The sequence below is a fragment of the Phyllostomus discolor genome, chromosome 5 (assembly GCF_004126475.2).
Source record: "Phyllostomus discolor isolate MPI-MPIP mPhyDis1 chromosome 5, mPhyDis1.pri.v3, whole genome shotgun sequence".
In the NCBI taxonomy this organism is placed as follows: domain Eukaryota; kingdom Metazoa; phylum Chordata; class Mammalia; order Chiroptera; family Phyllostomidae; genus Phyllostomus; species Phyllostomus discolor.
In genome coordinates, this window is record NC_040907.2 from 157,969,172 (window position 1) to 157,982,775 (window position 13,604).

At 45.8% G+C, this 13,604-nt stretch overlaps 1 protein-coding gene across 5 annotated transcripts in view; it reads right to left on the minus strand.

The window, feature by feature from the left end:
• SORCS1 (sortilin related VPS10 domain containing receptor 1) overlaps positions 1–13,604 on the minus strand; it is a 485,789-nt gene that overhangs the window by 31,104 nt on the left and 441,081 nt on the right. For all 5 annotated transcript variants that reach the window (XM_028513157.2, XM_028513156.2, XM_028513155.2 and 2 more), the window contains exons 20-22: positions 12,972–13,105; positions 10,672–10,795; positions 3,803–3,915 (exon numbers count right to left, since the gene is read on the minus strand). In XM_028513157.2, the coding sequence (XP_028368958.1) occupies positions 3,803–3,915; positions 10,672–10,795; positions 12,972–13,105 (371 nt within the window). The remainder of the gene's footprint in view (positions 1–3,802; positions 3,916–10,671; positions 10,796–12,971; positions 13,106–13,604) is intronic.

Sequence of the window (13,604 nt, forward strand, 5' to 3'; positions counted from 1 at the left end):
ACTCCCTCTTTGTGTCAGTTCATCTTCTCTCTTCTGAGCTTATATCCCAGGGTTTCCCCTAAGTCCACTCCCCAGATGGTTCTAGAATCAATAGCTACAATCCCGACTTTTCTCTTCAGTGGACAGTCAGAACATCATTCATTGGGTTACTTTACTAAGATTTCCAACAAACGTGTCAACAAAGGACCTTCTCATTTTCTGCCGTAAAATACTAATTCTACATTTGGATGACCCAAGGGGATCCTTTCCCAGGTACCCTGGCTGGAAGCCTCCCATTAGCTTCTGGCAGGACACGCCCCTTCCCATGTTGTATCTGATTGGTCTAACAGATCTTGACAAGCCCACCTCCACAGCAATGATCCCGATGGTTCCTTCCTGTTCCAATACCCACTGTTACTACCCCCAAGTCAGCACTTGCATGTTCTCCCTCCCTCAAAATTTATAACAGTCTCCTCATTTCCAGGAGATAGGCTACTACTTTGAGATTTAGCTTCCTTTAGTCCAGCTAAGATTGTGTTTTTCTGTCCAAATTGTTGCAATTCCCACTACCAACCAACTGAATATGGCATCCCAAGCCTTCTCCAGGGCAGTCCCGCCCTTCCTCTCCAGATGAATTACTTACAACTCATGCCGTCATCTTATTGTCCAGTCAAATGGAATCATGTACAAGTTCTCAATATTCCAGCCCTTTCCTGAAAATATTTTTGTGTGTTCTATCTCCCCCAGAGTGTCTTTTCTCTCTCTACATTTGCTGCTAAAACCCTACTCTCCTTTCATTCTTAAAGACCACTGGTTTCAATACATTTTTCATGACTTCCCAATCAGGTGATCTTTTTGTTTCTGAACCTCACCTTTATGCTTCTTTCACAGTTGTAAGACATTCTATGTATTGAGTCTTTGCATACATCTAGCCTTGTGCTAAGCACCTGTTAATATTTTGTAATGCAACCTCCCATAATTACTCAATGCGATTATCATTATGTCCCTCTTTGCTGGTGAAGACATATCACAGGTTGGGGTCCGCAGGACGCAGACCTGAGTTTAGCATTCTGGGTGTTTCTTAAGGATATTCTTGGGATCGACAGCTAAGGGGGCGAAGAGAAGGAGGCAACAATGAGTAGCGGAGAAGCTGAGCTGTGAGGAAGGTCAGCTGCAGCCTTGGGAGACCGTCCAGGGGGTGAAAACAGTGCCCCAGATGTGTCTGAGGTTAAACGGAGACGGCCAGGCCCTTATATGACTGCCTCAGTTAACCACCGCATGTGAGCACCCTGGAAAGGGACGTGACCTGGGGCAAGGCAGCAGGAGCCTCTACCCACAGCACCCCCAGCAGCGAGGAGAGCTGTCTTTCCCTGCATGGGGATCGGGGCAATGCATCTCTACTTCACAGGCGGATGGACGAGGGAGGAAAGGTAAACAATGGCTCAAGGCCATGTCAGTGAGGAGGGGCTGCTCAGTCTGGGGCTTTGGTGGGACCATGAAGCCTCTGTTCTTAGCCGGTGCCCCACTGCCTTCTCCTCCTGACAGTGGTCATACAGCAGCTCCTGCCACAGTGGCCTCACGCGGTTTCATGGCCCTGCTAGATGTTTAACTCAGAGATCACGTCTAAACCATCCTTATCACAAAGAAAAAAAAAGCTTACTGAATGACATTCAGTGAAAGATTCCACGGTGAAACGTCACCAGAAAAACCATATTTGGTGAGGAAAAACACCCCTGATTTTTAAAATCTAATTCTGTCACATAACGAACAGGGAAAGTACAACTAAGTGGACCTCATGTTGTACCTCTTTTAGGGTTTATTAAGGTGAACTTGGCAATGGGGTGCTTCGGGACTTAAGAAAATGGCCGAAGACAGGGTGGGGCACAGAACCAGGGCCAACAGCTGCCTCCTGGGACTGGGAAAGCAAGGAGTTTGAAAACTCTTTGTGTGCAGCACAGCCTGGCCTGAGGGGTGTCGAGCCTGTTTATTCCGTATGGAGCTGAGTACACTATACGCCAGCCTAGAAATACTGAAGAGCAGTCATTTCTAGCCTACTGGACAGCTGGTAGAAAGGGGTCAGGCCCAGGGCAACTGGTCCCCCGACAATCAGCCTGGAAAGCTGGTCACTGCTGAGCTAATGCCTGCTTGATAAATCACGTGGGGGGCATTGGACAGCTGCCTGGGAGGCACATGGATTCCTAGAATGCTGCAGACTGAAGCAGGTGGGCAGTCGGGTCATGGAAGGATGTAAGTCATCCCTCTTGGACAGCAGGGGAGAGAAGCCAGTTACCACACCACAGCCAAACAGCTCCAAGAGCAGAAGGGCCTATGCCAGTGGGTCCTTCTAGTAGCTGCGCCCCCTGATGGCTGTAATGTTTCAGCACCCATAATGTCAGGGACGCTGAGAATCCTGAAGAGGACGATGAGAGGGCGAGTGCCCAGAGGTGCATGAAAATACTTCTTCTCCATCCCACTGTTCCACTTATCCCTGTTTCTCCGTATAATAAGGCAAAGGATGGCAGGACAGTGGGGTGGTTATGAAATCATGACATTAAGACTCAAACTTTGATGGTCTGACTCCCAAGCCTGAACTTTAACGGTATAACCTTGAACAAGTTATCTGTCTCTAAGTTCAATTTCCACACCTGTATGTAACACAGCGATAATTACACTATCTACATCATAAGCTAGTTTTTAAAGTCATTAAATGTGTTAAAGATGTAAAGCACTGAGAAGAGTTTCTGGAATACTGTAAGTGCTAAATAAATACAAACAAAAATAATGGTATGACTATGGGGAAGGCCAGCTCTTTGCTACAAAAGGGTGGATATGATCTGTCTTCTGAGCAGGGGCTATCTGAATGCCTCGACCCCATATCTCTTTGTGCCACGAGGCACCATGTATTGGGTGCAGGAGAGAATGTGTCAAGAAAACAAAAACAAAAAACCCACATTCACTCTCCTTTAGGGCTGGGAATGCACCTTTGGGAAAAGTCTCTCACCTCTGGTTTTCTGGGCTTGTGCAATAAATGCACGCAGCTCCCTGAGCAGACGTCCCTGCTCTGACCACGCGTGAGAGCGGAGTGTGTGCAGGGCAGTGTGTGTAAAAGAAGGTGTCTTCTCAAAATGTCAGCGACATTTGCTCAGAGAGGGATAAATCACATCACCTTGCTATTTTCCCAGTCCCCCCAGGGAGCTGTGTTTCATATGCAAAAACTCAGACATTGAACTGAGAACCTTCAATTCAATTGTGTACCCTTACCACCGATTAGCTTCCAGGCATTAGGCAAGTTATATAACCTCTCTGAACCTCAGGCGCTCCATCTGCAAAATGAGGACAATAATACTCTCCTATCAGGGCTGCTGTAGGTGGCAAATGCCTTTAAAAGACCTGGGCGTAGAAGGATGACCAACCATGGTGTTCCAACTGTGCACTGTGCAGTTATGCTTACCGTGTGCAGGGCTGGGACCCAGGGCTGTTCTGACTAATTGGACTCACACTCTGTCTTTCAGTGTTATGCACAATAGCTGATTTTATACTTCCCAATGGCTCATCATAAACTCTGCTATATGACTGGCACAAACTTCCATGTTCTTCTCTAAGCAGCATGAAGAACCATAGGTGTGTTTACAGCTTCGCTGCCCCCAAAGCATCCACGATGTGTCTGCGAACTTGGAGCTCAGCTAGGCAGATGCCAGACAGGTCTCCTACAGGCTTCGGTTCTTCCCTGTCATTGCCTTGCACCAGGATCCCCTCACCATGGAGCTCTTTGAGGACAGAGAAGAAATGTGCCCGGGCAAGAGAAGGAGCCGTCTGCACTCACTTCCACCAGGGACTTTTTGATGACGCGGCTGATGTCCCTCCTCCACTCGGGGATGTCCGGGTTGTAGTCATCCAGGTTTGGAGAAAAGGACAAGCGAAGAGATCGGAATTCCTCTGGGGATACAACAGCAGGGTGATTACTACGAGTCAGATAGATTTCTCAAGAAGTCAGTCATACCTGGTATTTTGTGCAAGGCCCTAATGGAGGATCCTTTCTTTCACATTCGCCTGACAGATCCTACTAGAAAGATTCAATGGCCCAACCCTGTTGTCTTCCAGCTCCTCGGTTTCCAGATCAAAGCCCTAGGCTGTGGCCCCTGCCTGGCCCTGCAGCCTTTGCCCATCGTCCCCAGTTCTAGGCTCTGCACTCCTGACACTAAGTGGCCTGGAATGCCCTGCACGCATCTCAAGTTTACAACTCTGGACCTTTGCACACACTATCCGTTGCCTAGAGTGCCGCATCCCTCTCACCTTCCCTACATGCAGTTTTCAGGTTCTAGTTGGAGCATTTGTGAACTGAATACCTTCTCTCGCTATGTTTTGATTTTCTTTTTTTAATGGTACAATTGTATTTTGCACATACCTTCATCATTATTATATGACTGTACAATAATTATATCATTACATAATTATAATTATTACTGTAGTCATTCAGTTGTTATTTTGTGCTTGCGTGAAAGTTTTATTAGTGGAATTTTAAGCTCCTTAGTTCAAGGGTTTCGTTAGTTGTGTCTGTGGTCCCTGAGTTAGTCCCAGTCCTCCAGGAAGTAGGTGCAATTCCAAAAGCAAGGATTTTTTAAAAAAAGGAGAATCGTTCATAAGAGAACTGGGGAGAAGGCTGAGGAGCTTGGAGCATAGCAGGCTGTGACAAGTACAGGACGTTGGAGTGGGAGAGGGGAGGGAGGGTGGGGTGCTCAGCAGTCTGAGGGAGGTTCAGAAAGACTGCTGGGGTGTCTTGCAGCCAAAGGCAGCCAGAGGAGTCCCCTGTGTCCCGGGCCTTAGCGTTTCTGTCTCACTCTGTCCTTGGCTGCCATCAGCCCAAGGAAGGCGTGGCGCTGGCTCTGGCCTGGTGCTGGGTTTCAGAGCACAGCCCTGGGGATCTTTGCTCAGTGCTTCTTACATGGCTCCATGTTGCATTTAGAATAAAATTCAGATTCACCTCAGTACTGACTTTTTCCGCTGCCTCCTGTCCTGTGGGCTTCCCCACCCCAGGACCCTGTCCTTCCCCAGGCTCCTCAGCCTGCCATGCACCTTCCCACATTCGTGTGCTTCCCCCAGATTACAGCATCAACTCATTCTCCTCACGCAGTCTCTCCCAGGAGAACCCCTTCCCACCAGCAACACAGGTATCCTCTCTTGCACCACCTCAAACTTCCTTCATCACATGACCCTGCTTGTCTTTTTTTATATTTCTTGTTGCTTACATTATTGTGTTTTTATTGTCTATCTCCCACCAGAATATAAGCTCAATGGGGACAGGGGTATTATGTTTCCGGCCCTGTGAAATAGTACCCGGTTCATGGTAGCTTTTCAATTCCTATCTATAAGCCATTTAATTAATAACTTTTTCTGTTGTGGCCCAGGCCAGGTAACTCAGTTTGGTTAGAGTGTTGTCCCAATACGCCAAGGTTGCAGGTTCAATCCCCAGTCAGGGCACATACAAGAATCAGCCAATGAATGCATAAATAAGTAGAACAACAAATGGATGTAGTGAAGGCTCTCTGCAATCTGCATTTACTATTTAACAAACATTTCTTTCTTGTCTTAAGCAGGTCCTGGTGCTTCGGCGGGGTTCAGCAACATCTGCAATGCTGCTTACACGGTTTGGGAAACCGAAAAGCCACTTGCATTTCTTAACAATGCTAAAGACTTGTCAAACACAGGTGCTGATGATGCTCACATTGTAAGGGGTGCGCTAATGGCAGTTAGCCTGTTCCAAAGATGTATTTTCCTTTCTCTTTCCTGAATGTATTGGGATGACATTGGTTAATAAAATTGTATAGCTTTCAAGTGTACAATTCTATAATATATCATCTATATATTGTATTGTGTTGGCCAACCTAAGTTGTCTCCTCCATCACCTTTACGCCCCCTTTACCCTCTCCTACCCCCCCCCCCCACTGTCCTTTCCCTCTGACAAGCACCACACTGTTGTCTGTGCAAAGACATACTTCCCCAACTTCAACTGTTGGATGAGTCACTGGTTGCCTATGGGATACCACCTCTTCAGTTCCAATGAAGAATAATGGAACACTAATGGAAGAATAAAGTAACAATGGAAGAATAAAGTAACCCGGTCAATGGCAGCATAACGGAATCAGCCAGTGAGTCCTAACTTTTCACTTTGAAGACATAAGTTTATGTCATTTCCACTTTCCCAGAACCCCTTATCAAGCTGTAGAAACTTCCTTGAAAAGGGAAGACATTTATCTTAATAAAAGGACACAAATGAGAAAAAACGATGAGGCTCCCTGTATAATGACTTAGATGCAAAGCAGGAAAGCAGGGAGGGAAGGTGGCTGAGAAGTGTTACACTGAGTTTATTCACCAAATGGGGGTGTGTGTGGCGGGATGGGAAAGGGTAACCAACAATGATACACACACACACACACACACACACATACACATATGTATATATAGTAGCTGCTGGGAGAGAGGAGTTCTACATGTTCACATTTTCTTTTCTGTATTAAAGAAAGTAAATCTGTGCCCTGAAGAAAATTAAGGGAAACAATGCCAATGAGATTTTCTTTCCTCTGCTCCATCGCGTGGCTTTAGATAGGCAATCTTCCCTCTGTCAACTTCCCAAACACGATGCCTCCTTCAGTCTGACGGGGACGGCCTTCCTGTTCTCCTCAACTTGGCTACATATCAGGCAGGTTTCTTCCTGACTGTATATAGGTCTTGCACCTCCTCTTTCTTAGAAGTTTAAAGTGTTTCCTTTGTCACTTTGAGATGCAAATCTTCTGTTAACCAAGAATGACTTTCTCAAGGATCTGTCAGCCATCCCTTTGAAATGTAATCATCAAAAAAAAAAAAAAAAAGGAAAAGAACCCCTATCTCTGGGAGGGTAGGAACTTTACTTCCATCAGCAGCAATTGGCAAACACAGATGGCCTGAATATAATACTGTGATATTCCCCTCACCCTGCAAAGTCCCCTGGCACTTTTCTACCAGCTCACCCTAAAGTTTAAAATCTTCCTGCCTTTTGTTTTACTTGAGTTCAATCTTGCCTAACTCACTGTGCTGCAGTTTGCCTTTTATATGAATGACATCATAAATGTCATTCAGATTTTCTAGTCAGATAGATGCAACTCTGCACAACTCATCTGACTAAAGACAAATTAAGGGTGTTTGATGATTCAGGAATTTGGTTAGAGGAAGGGGAGTACTTCCTCTGCTCAAGCTCTTCAGTAAAGAGGCGTTTAGAAAGGAAGCTAACCCATCTGATGGAGTGACGCTCTTTTGGATGATACCTTTCAAGAGACTTCAGGAAAAGCAAATACAGCCTTTTTATTAAAATGAAAAACTTCTACTCTGCCCAAGGCACTGTTAAGAGAATGAAAAGACAAAGCACAGACTGGAAGAAAAATCTGTAAAACACATCAGATAAAGGACTGTATCCAAAATATACAAAAAATTCTTAAAGCTTTGCAATATGGATACAATCCAGTTAAAAAGTAAACAGGAGAGCTGAACATATACCTCACCAAAGAAGATCTACAGAGGGAGGATAAGGCATATGAAAAGTTCAAAATAGTATGTCCTTAGAAATTAAAAATTAAAAACAAAGAGATAACCACTACACACCTGTTAGAATGGCTAAAATCCAAAACACTGACAACAGCAAAAGCTGACAAGGATGTGGAGCAACAGGAACTCTCATTCACTGCTGGTGGGAATGCAAAATGGTACAGCCACTTTGGGAGACAGCTTAGCAGTTTCTTTCAAAGCTAAACATAGTGTTACCACATGATCCAACAATTATGCTTGCCCAAATGACTTGAAAACTTAAGTATCCACAAAAAACAAACAAACGAGAAAAAACTGTAAGCAAATGTTTATAGGAGCTTTATTCAAAATTACCAAAAATCAAATGCAATTGAGAGATTTCACTCAATAGGTGAATAGGTCAACAAGTACACCTATACAACAGAATGTTATTTATTGACCAAAAGAAATGAGTTTCAAGCCACAAAAGGACATAAAGGAAACTTAAATGCACATTGCTAAGTAAAGAAGTCAGTCTGGAAAGGCTGTATACTGTAAGAGTGCAACTACGTGATATCCAGAAAGAGGCAAACTAAGAGAGAGAAACAAAAAGATCAGTGGTTGTGGGACTTGTGCGGAGGGAAGGAGGGACGAACAGTCGAGCACGGGGAGCTTTCAGGGCAGTGGAACTATTCTGACTGATACCATAATGGCGAATACATGGCATTATGCATTTGGCAAAACTCATAGAGTTGTATAATGCAAAAAGTGAACCTTAATGTAAACTGTAGGCTTACAAAGTTAATGATAACATTATAAGATAGTCAATGGTAAAAAAAAATATACCTTACCAATGCAAGATGTTAATAATGGGGTGGGGGAGAGGAGAGAGGAATATATGGGATCTCTCTGTATTTTCTGTAATGTTTCTGTAAATCTAAAACTGTTCTATGGGGAAAAAGGAGATTTTAGGAAAAGGAAGAACTAAGAGTTGCAAGGAGGTGGAAAGAGGATAGAAACATTCTCGCCGGATTCAGAGTCTTAGGCTTGGTTTATTATACTTATCTCATATTTTCTCACTTTCCTGGTAATTATAGCACATATCTCATAGGTCTGTCTCATAATTCTGTTCAATAGAACAGATCATATGTATCAAGTGCTTAGAACAGATGCTGGGAAGAGTTTCATCAATGTTAATTATCACCACTACCATCACCATGATTGTTATCGGAGCTGTCACTGAACAGCACAATAACCTTAAGCCAGAAATTTCCCATTTCTGGGCCCCAGTTTCCTATCCGTAAAATGATAGTCGGACCATATAAACCAAAGACCACCTAGGTGTAAAGTTCTCTCTGTTGTTCTAATCATAAGACTGCTTCACTAAGGGGACATCTGTGGGACGAATGGGTCAGTGCCCGGTAGTGACACCTGTGACATCAAGGAGGCAGAGAGAGGAGAAAGAGCCATCCGATGGAAAAGACATGAGCGCAGCTAAGCAGGGTAACCTCAGAGCATGGGCCTGTGTTGGACACCCAGTTCCACCACTTACTACTAGTGAGGGCAAGTTACCTACCCCTCTGGAAAAGTGAGAGTGATAACACTAGGGCTGCTATGAGGATTCGATGCATCCCACGGCACAGGAAGTAGAGAAAGAAAGAGAAGCAAAAGTTTTCCTCCTTTTGGGCCCCTGGCTGGGAGGTTGCCTCCCTGATGGGACCAGGTGAGGAACCCATAGCCTCAGTTCACTCTCAAGCCTTACCGAGGCTTATGAAGCCTCTGGCGGTGAGGGGAGGGACAGAGCGGGGAGAACACATTATGAAGTCTAACACCGAGTTAGGCAAGGGACATCATCCTTAGACATGTTCAAAGTTGCTTCCAAATTACTTTCCGAATTTGAAGGTCAGCTGTCAAGGTGAGAAATGAAAAACAGACCATGCATCAGAGTCCATTAATTCTGAAACTGGGACAGTGGGTGTTATCTGACCCAGCTGGTACCTGCCTGCCTGCCTGTCTGTCTGTATGTCTGTCTATCTATCTCATTCTCCCTCCTCCTCTTCCTCCCCTTTGTGCCCTTTGTCTCTGCACAGCATTTACTTTATCTATATTCTTTTGAACTCTTTTTTAATGTTAATTTTTAAAAAGATTTTATTTATTTTTTAGAGAGGGAAGGGAGGGAGAAAGAGAGAGAGAAACATCAATATGCGGTTGCTGGGGGTCATAGCCTACAACCCAGGCATGTACCCTGACTGGGGATTGAACCTGCAACACTTTGGTTCGCAGTCTGCACTCAGTCCACTGAGCTACGCCAGGCAGGGCCAATTTTAATTTTCAATGATGCACATGTACCACTTCCATACTAATAATAAAAGTTTACATTTTTACCACCCACTAATAACATTTAGTGCATCCATCTGAATATCTTTGTATGCAGAAAAATTTTCTCCAAATGAGATCAATTTGTATAAAGCTCCCATTTTCCATCAATAATTCCACCTTTCCATCTAAGTACATTTCCATTCACTCTAATACTCTGAGCATATTCAGCTTCCCCAATGGATTACAGAATTGTTCTGTACTGTGACTTATTCAAACCAATATCCAGTCGGTGACAGTGCATGGCATCTGTTATTGCCCTTCCCTCTCTTTTAGTCTACTAGAAGTTTTTTATGACACAGATTTGTGTGTAAAAGGTGTTCAGAGTATTTAGTCATTGCTAGAATAGACTTCTTTTAATAATCAAGAGTTTTAAAGTTGAACTTTATAAAAAGCCTCAATATTAACCATTTTCTTTTATGACTAGTTTTAGCTATCCAAACACCACCAAAATACCAAGCGGAATGAAAAAGCCTTGTGCGGAATGAGGCTCACTCTGCCCTACATAAGGCGAGTGAGCGAATGGTCACTCTATGTGCCCCAGGGCCACGGAGAGAAAACGAAACAATAAACCCTGGGGGGTTCCGTGACTACTAGTCTGATGGTGAACCACGTCTTCCCCAAAGGAGGGGACCAGACCTGACTCAGCTCTTTCTCAACTGCTGTCCTCTGTGCTCTGGTTAGAGGTCAGGAGCCAGATGACCTCTGGTCTGGCCGTGCGGTGCTAAGTAACCTCATCGGAGCAAGAGGGCAGTGATGAGTGAACGAGGACGGAGCACTCACCATACACCGCGATGGTCTTGGTGTCTTGCAGGATGGCGTTCCCCGCTGAGACCTGCACCGTGATGGTGTTCATCCCTTCGGAAGTAAACTTGAATGATATGCTTCCCTCCAAGGTGATCAAGGGCTAAAACGAACAAGGGCGCAGAGTGAGGGGCAAGTTCTTCCCTTACGGATGAGACGGGGGCCGACGAGCTACTTGACTCAGCGGAGGCTCTTTCTGGGGACAACTGATTCCATCTACGCCCCCCCATCATCTCAAGTCCAGGCCACAAGGGGACTGTTAGAGCCGTGACCCCAGGAGGCTCTGCCCACTCCTTGTGAATGTGAGACTTCTCTTCTGGCACCGTGCCGACTGAGAGCTGGCGAGATTGATAGGTCTTGCTTGCTGGTGGGGTGTGTCTGTCTGTATGGATAACCTGCTCACATCAAGCAGACCCTTTAATCCAAGGAAATATCCAAAGCAGACCAAAGCAGAGGGCTCCTATTAAACCAGATTGAACCAATAGTCACTGAAAATCTACCAGCTGCCAGGTGCTTACCTCCAGGGTATACTGTCCCTAATAAATTATAAAGGAACACAGCAACCCCAGACACCAAAAATGGCGGGGGGTAGACAGCCGCGGCCTGGCATGGCTTAGCTTCTCTGAGAAGCCCTATCAGCAGTTTTCTGGAAGCAGCTGCTATGGAAACAAGTGCTAATTGGAGAGTGGTTTGAGGACTCAGGGAAAAAAAAGAGAAAGATTTGGAGCAGTGCCTGTAGTACAATTGGATGCCAGGGTCCTGGAGGGGAAGATTATTAGCTTACTGACCTCTCTCAACTCACTACCTACAATCATTTCTTTCCTGCCTTAATTAATTTTAAAATCAAAATTCATTTAATTCCCTGTATGGCAGAGGAAGACTAAAGCCAGCCCATGAAGTTTGCTCAACATGATCTGTTGGAAATTGGTTTTCTGCTAAAAGGTAAACAATAGGAGACGGAGAATACAGTTGTTTAGGAATTTCACCTTCCAGTACTCGCTTTCAGGCAAATAACAGAGATTTATGCTCTTCCACTGTGGGTCACGGGACCCAGTCTGGCTGAGTTTGCATGGTTTCAGAAGTAATAAAAAGGATGCTTCTTCTCAGCTCAGTTCTGTTAACTGTAAGGTGAGAGATTCCTTCCACTGTCAGGCTTGTATTGAGTCTGGGGTCAGGGGTTGCCTCACTGGCCTGTGCAAAATTGTGTCTTAAGCCAAAATTTGGCTCTTGGGTAGAGCAATATTTGCATTAAAATAAAATGCATTGCATTGGAGCAGGTAAGACATGAAGTGAAAGCACTTCTGCTGGAGGAAGATGGGCATGTACCAGTCCAGGGCAGTCCGTCCCTGTGGGAGGGGTGCTCAGGGGCCCTAGTCCTCCTGCCTGAATTCGGAAGCAAATTTTAGTTTCTGAGAATGGGGTGAGTTTAAAACTGGAACAGAGCATGCAGCCCCGTATGGGAAGGATAAAAATTCATGCAGGTTTCAGAAGGCCTCAGCTCCGGCCTCTGCATCAGACAGCTGGATGAGGTTGGAACCTGCCACTTTGCCGGCCTCATCCTCACTTTTGTCATCTGCAGGATGAAGGACTCCGAGTAAATGAGGTTAAGGTCCTACTGGTTTCAAAATGTCTGCTGACTTTTGACCACAGGGAATGTTTTGGGAAAACAGAAAGGGAAAAGCTGACCGAAAGGTGTGGCTGTGTCTGATGCAGGGGACTGGATGATAAACAGCACCTGTTGCTTTTGCCTGGCCCGTATCCATTTGCCTCCTTTCCCTTTGGGGACCACCCCTCCCTTGTCTTGGTCTGCGCTGTTCTCAGGAGGCTGACTTCTGCACCTCTCTTTCTGCCCCGGCACTGAGGTCAGGGCCTGATGAACCACACACCACTCCAGGACAGCTGTTAGAACTTTGGAGAAAGAGATTATTTTCCGTGCTAATCTGTGAGGGTATCAGGCTCAGGCTGCTGCTAAGGGTCACCACAAGGGAAAGTCCATGTAGGGAAGGACAGTATCACAGGGGTGAGAAGTGGGGGAGGGTGAAGTGGTGAGAGGGAGAAACAGACACAGGCAGAGAAACTGAGAGGACAGTGAGACGGAGAATGCACCGATGGGAACACTGGTGCACTGAGAGCCCGCTGGCCAGAGGCTAGGGCTCCCTCCGTCCCGCCCCCCGCCCCAACTCTTGACTTCCATAAGCCGTCTTGTTCTCTTCTTGCCTCAGCCGCTTTGCGCTGAGCTGCCCCTAGGCCCCACGCGTGCTGTCTCCAACACGACTCACCTCCGTGTTGTTCCCGTACCACCACACGTAGGTGAGGGTGCCCACTTGGCTGGGCCACAGCACTGCAGTCGCGTTGACCTCTTTGTTCTTTGTGGTGACAAAGGGAAGGGACAGGTGCACATGCTCCAGGGGACCTGAGGCACAAGAGAAGAGGGGACACATAGAGTGGGAAGGGCTTTCTTGGTTCCACCTCCTCTGCCCTGAGGAGAATACACAGTCCGTTCTGGAAGCCCCCGAAACACAAGTCCTATTTCCCGAGACAAGTGCTCAGGCGCTTTCTCTACTTTAGAGAAAGGGATATACTGAGAATAATTACGTCTCAACATTGTCCATTTGCTGACTTTCTTCCAGGCCTAAAATCTGAGTCACGTATGGGTAAAAGTTTAAAAATCTGTAAGTCATTTATGAAGTCCTTAATGAACAGGCCTACGAGGGGATTTCACAGGGAAATGCCAAGTGTCTCCAAGAGGGGGTATAGCCTCGACGGTGAACCAGGATTGTGAACATCTGCTAGGATCCATGTTGGGTGGTGAGGGCGGGAGGGTAATTACTCTTTATTATTTACCGGATTTAAAGATCTCTGTGTGTAAATGTGTGTGTGTGTGTGTGTGTGTGTGTGAGTGTGTGTGAGTC